The sequence below is a fragment of the Petromyzon marinus genome, unplaced genomic scaffold, assembly GCF_048934315.1.
Source record: "Petromyzon marinus isolate PM22_M1 ecotype Great Lakes invasive population unplaced genomic scaffold, UKy_Petmar_22M1.pri1.0 PM_G_Scaffold_15, whole genome shotgun sequence".
Lineage (NCBI taxonomy): Eukaryota > Metazoa > Chordata > Hyperoartia > Petromyzontiformes > Petromyzontidae > Petromyzon > Petromyzon marinus.
In genome coordinates, this window is record NW_027422706.1 from 1,641,836 (window position 1) to 1,646,636 (window position 4,801).

Here is a 4,801-nt window from a genome sequence, read left to right on the forward strand (position 1 = left end):
TTAGGCACAGATCTCGGCACCCCGCCGACCAGACCGGCCCTCAGAAGGACTCTGACTCTGAGGCTCTGGGGCCGCACCACTGGCTTGCTGTGCCGGCCCTGAAAAGGGCAGCGGTCACAGGAGTTCCAGGGTCTCACCTAGCTGGCCTTCTTTTTTCACTGGTTGCTTCAGCCTCGGGCCCCACACTCTGCCCCGAGCTCCCTGGCTCCCCGCACTTTATACCCACTGGAGCCTTAGCGGACATTGTTGTAGCCACCAAGGTGTGGGTGAACCACACCTTCCCGTGCCATGTGTTTATTCCCCATAGCACCCCTACACATTCAAGCAAAGTAACTCAACCCCCTCGACAGCGTACAAAGTTAAAACCAGATTCTCAGCACCACCGATGTCACTTTTTCCCACTACGGGACTTTGTGGCAGCCATTAATGTAAATTATTCATTACGGACAGAAGGCAGAGCACATCACAAGATGAAGTGTGCGTCTCACAAGACGTGAATAATATGCTTAGAGTTTGAACCAATAACTTTAATCGTGATAATGCGTGCTCAATACAATAAAGTGCATTATAAAACAGAAAATAAAAAACTCCAAAAATACAAATCGAAATTTGACAGTGCCCTTACACTAAAACATGTGCAAATAACACGTGCGTAAAAAATAACACGTGCTTAAAAAAATAACACGTGCGTAAAAAATAACATGTGCTTAAAAAATAACACGTGCGTAAAAATTAAAACCACTTCAACATTATAAATTACTCTCACGGCGCGAGCAATACGGGGAAAGTCCACGGCGGGCGGCGGGGCCCTCCGCGTCGCCACCCTAGCGGCTCGCGTCGCCGGCGTCGGCGGCGACCGCGTCGGCCCACGCGACGGGGCGCCGGCGCCGTGCCAGGCGCATCGCCCCCTCCAGGTCCGCGTGCTCCTGCGGGCCCGCCAGGCCGGCCGAGGCCAACGATTCGTGCTGCTTCTTCGTCAGTCGCAGGAGCTCCGTCACCAGCCTGCCGGCGCGGGATTCACGGGAGGGGGGGGGGGGGGTGGGGGTGGCCGTATCGTCGTCGTCACAATCGCGGCGCTTCGAAAATAAAAGTTCGGCGCCGCCGCCGCCGTGGACGTCGTCGATAACCGTCGACGTCAATGCAGCTCGGTCGATCGCATCGCCGTCGAAGCAAACCGCGGTTGTCGGTGGCGCCGTCACGACCGCGAGCGTCGGCGCCGTCACCGAGCGGCGGAGCCCGACGGCGAGGCCCCCCCGCGGGAAGGCCGCTACCCAACGGCGTGGTTTTAACGTCGCTCACTCAGACCGCGGTGCCACCACTCCCCACGCACCCCGCAGTAAACCAACAGACGTTCATTCTCACGCGACGGCAGCAGCAGCAGGAATATTCTATACAAATCCACAGCGGCAGGAATATCCGATACAGGATGCACAGCCTTTTGACTCCCCAGTGCTGGCGACGTTTACTACGCAGTGCCACGCCGGGCGCACGCACGCGGCTCACCGCTCCGTGTGCCAGCGGTCCTCGTCGTGCAGGCGGGCGAGCCGCCCGGCGTACCGCAGACACTCGTGCAGGCCCCCCGTCTCCCGCTCGTGCCGCACGCCGCTCACGCCCGGCGCCAGCGACTGCAACGCCGCACAGGACCGGGTCAATAATTATCGTCGTCATCATTCGCCTCCGCCGCCGCCGCCGGCCGTCGAGCGCGAACCGAAACTCGTGCCGCCGCCGGGTTTGTGCGACGCCGCCACAAAGACCCCCCCCCCCCCCCCCCCCGCGGTGCGTCTCTCCCACCTGCGCGAGGGCGCCGTCCGGTACTTCCGAGGGCTGCGCGGCCACGGCCGCGGCCGCAGCCGCCGCCTGGCCCCGGAGCCTGTCGGCGTTGCCTTCGCGCCAGGCTTCCAGAGCGCGCCGCCGCTCCTCCTTGTGGCAGCGCAGTAACCGCGCCGCCAACAAACACCTCTCCAGCCGGTCCATGCTCAGGCACCGGCGACGAAGACGACGCTGACGGGTCGCGACCCCCTGACGTCAAGCCGGGAATCGAAGTTACGTTGCCGGGTTGTTAGCGCAGTGCCGCCGACCGCGACGCCGCTCCAAAGACGAGACCCCCGCCCCCCCCCCCCCCCCCCCCCCCCCGCGGTGCGTCTCTCCCACCTGCGCGAGGGCGCCGTCTGGGCCTTCCGAGGGCTGCACGGCCGCGACCGCCGCCGCCGCCGCCGCCGCCGCTGCGTGCGCCCGGAGCTGCTCCCTGTTGTCCTGGAGCTGGGCTTCGAGGGTGCGCCGACGCTCCTCCTTGATGCGTCGGAGGCGCGGTCGCGACGCCGCCGTGCAGGGCTCGAGCACAAGGCACCGGCGACGAAGACGGCGCTGACGACGACGGGTCACGGCAGCGAGGGGGTGGCCATTTAAATGGAGCGCCGCGCGGTGGTCGAGTTGAGACCGCTTGCGTTGCGATCGAAACGTCGCGGTTTTTTGTTATTATTTTATTTTAACCAATCCGCGTGACTTTACCGAAAGACCCAAGAATATAAATTCCTGCAGTCCCGAGAGCTTCAAGTAAAGATTCATGTACTACCATGACAGCAATTCAACAAATAAGCAGTGCCTGCAGTGGTTGCCGGGGTCACATGAACCCGTTTACGTAAAAAAAACTTTAAACCAATTGCCCGCCATCAAACTTCCCCATGCCGTGTCGATAACGGGGGATATGATAATTGTTTTTTTACCCTTTTATCTGCCGACAAAACTGACACCTTTTTTACAAGGTATCATTTTTGTGCATTGCCCGCAATACCTGCTGTCAGTTTTATTGCCAGATAAAAGGGTAAAAAAAACAATTATCATATTTTGCTACTGGCAAAGGAGGTTCCGATGGTGTAAACGGGGGATATACGTTTGACCATACTTCACCACGCCAGTCAGTTGCGGGTTGGTGAAGGGCGGCAGCCCAGGACCAAGATTCAGACATCACCCGCCACCGACGTCAAGCCGGGAATCGAAGTTGGATTGCCGGGTTCTTAGCGCAGTGCCGGTCCAAAGACAAGGCCCCCCCCCCCACCCCCACCCCCGCCCCCGCCCCCCCCGCAGTGCGTCTCTCCCACCTGCGCGAGGGCCCCGTCTGGGCCTTCCGAGGGTTGCACGGCCGCGGCCGCCGCCGCGTGCGCCCGGAGCCGCTCCCTGTTGTCCTGGAGCCGGGCTTCGAGGGTGCGCCGACGCTCCTCCTTGATGCGTCGGAGGCGCGGTTGCGACGCCGCCGTGCGGGGCTCGAGCACAAGGCACCGGCGACGAAGACGGCGCTGACGACGACGGGTCACGGCAGCGAGGGGGTGGCCATTTAAATGGAGCGCCGCGCGGTGGTCGGGTTGAGACCGCTTGCGTTGCGATCGAAACGTCGCGGTTTTTTGTTATTATTTTATTTTAACCAATCCGCGTGACTTTACCGAAAGACCCAAGAATATAAATTCCTGCAGTCCCGAGAGCTTCAAGTCAAGATTCATGTACTACCATGACAGCAATTCAACAAATAAGCAGTGCCTGCAGTGGTTGCCGGGGTCACATGAACCCGTTTACGTAAAAAAAACTTTAAACCAATTGCCCGCCATCAAACTTCCCCATGCCGTGTCGATAACGGGGGATATGATAATTGTTTTTTTACCCTTTTATCTGCTGACAAAACTGACACCTTTTTTACAAGGTATCATTTTTGTGCATTGCCCGCAATACCTGCTGTCAGTTTTATTGCCAGATAAAAGGGTAAAAAAAACAATTATCATATTTTGCTACTGGCAAAGGAGGTTCCGATGGTGTAAACGGGGGATATACGTTTGACCATACTTCACCACGCCAGTCAGTTGCGGGTTGGTGAAGGGCGGCAGCCCAGGACCAAGATTCAGACATCACCCGCCACCGACGTCAAGCCGGGAATCGAAGTTGGATTGCCGGGTTCTTAGCGCAGTGCCGGTCCAAAGACAAGGCCCCCACCCCCACCCCCGCCCCCGCCCCCCCCGCAGTGCGTCTCTCCCACCTGCGCGAGGGCCCCGTCTGGGCCTTCCGAGGGTTGCACGGCCGCGGCCGCCGCCGCGTGCGCCCGGAGCCGCTCCCTGTTGTCCTGGAGCCGGGCTTCGAGGGTGCGCCGACGCTCCTCCTTGATGCGTCGGAGGCGCGGTTGCGACGCCGCCGTGCGGGGCTCGAGCACCAGGCACCGGCGACGAATGCGCTGCTGACGACGGGTCACAACCCCGAGGTGGTGATTATTTAAATGGGGTGCCGGGTTGCGGGCGCCCACAACTCGACCACCGCGTGGCACCGCGGTGGTCGAGTTGTGGAGCTTTGGTACCCTGAAGCCGACAGCAGTTGGCAAGGGTCAAGAGGGGGGGGGGGGGGAGGGCACCCACAATAATAACAAGAAGAGGCTTTTACTCTAAACTAGGGCTCAACGATTTGGGGGAAATATCTAAAATTGCGATTTTTCTGACAGATGTTGTGATATGATTTGTGATAAAAAAAACATTGTTTTTGTTAAGTGAAACCTCAGTTCAACATTCACATTGTGATAGGTGTGTAAAACACGTGATGGAGCATTACCACGTGATACCATCAACAATATGAACTGCTCTCTACATAAATTCTAATACAATGATGATAACTTAAAAAAGGTATCAATCACTTCCGACGTGTATTTATTAAAATGTTTTAATTGAAATAGAACAAATCAAACATAGAACAATTGTTAAGTGAAATGAATAAAGTTATAATACTAACAAATAAAACAATTCCAATAACTAACAGGACTTTTCAAATCGCA

At 57.8% G+C, this 4,801-nt stretch overlaps 1 protein-coding gene across 1 annotated transcript; it reads right to left on the reverse strand.

The window, feature by feature from the left end:
• Positions 1–506: 506 nt before the first annotated feature.
• Positions 507–4,578, reverse strand: LOC142910723 (uncharacterized). The gene is made up of 7 exons (XM_076060119.1): positions 4,567–4,578; positions 4,022–4,216; positions 3,099–3,293; positions 2,152–2,364; positions 1,792–2,019; positions 1,504–1,625; positions 507–1,002 (listed from the first exon to the last, which is right to left on the reverse strand). The coding sequence occupies exons 1-7, from the start codon at positions 4,576–4,578 to the stop codon at positions 825–827; spliced, it is 1,143 nt and encodes a 380-aa protein (XP_075916234.1). The 3' UTR covers positions 507–824.
• Positions 4,579–4,801: the final 223 nt, after the last annotated feature.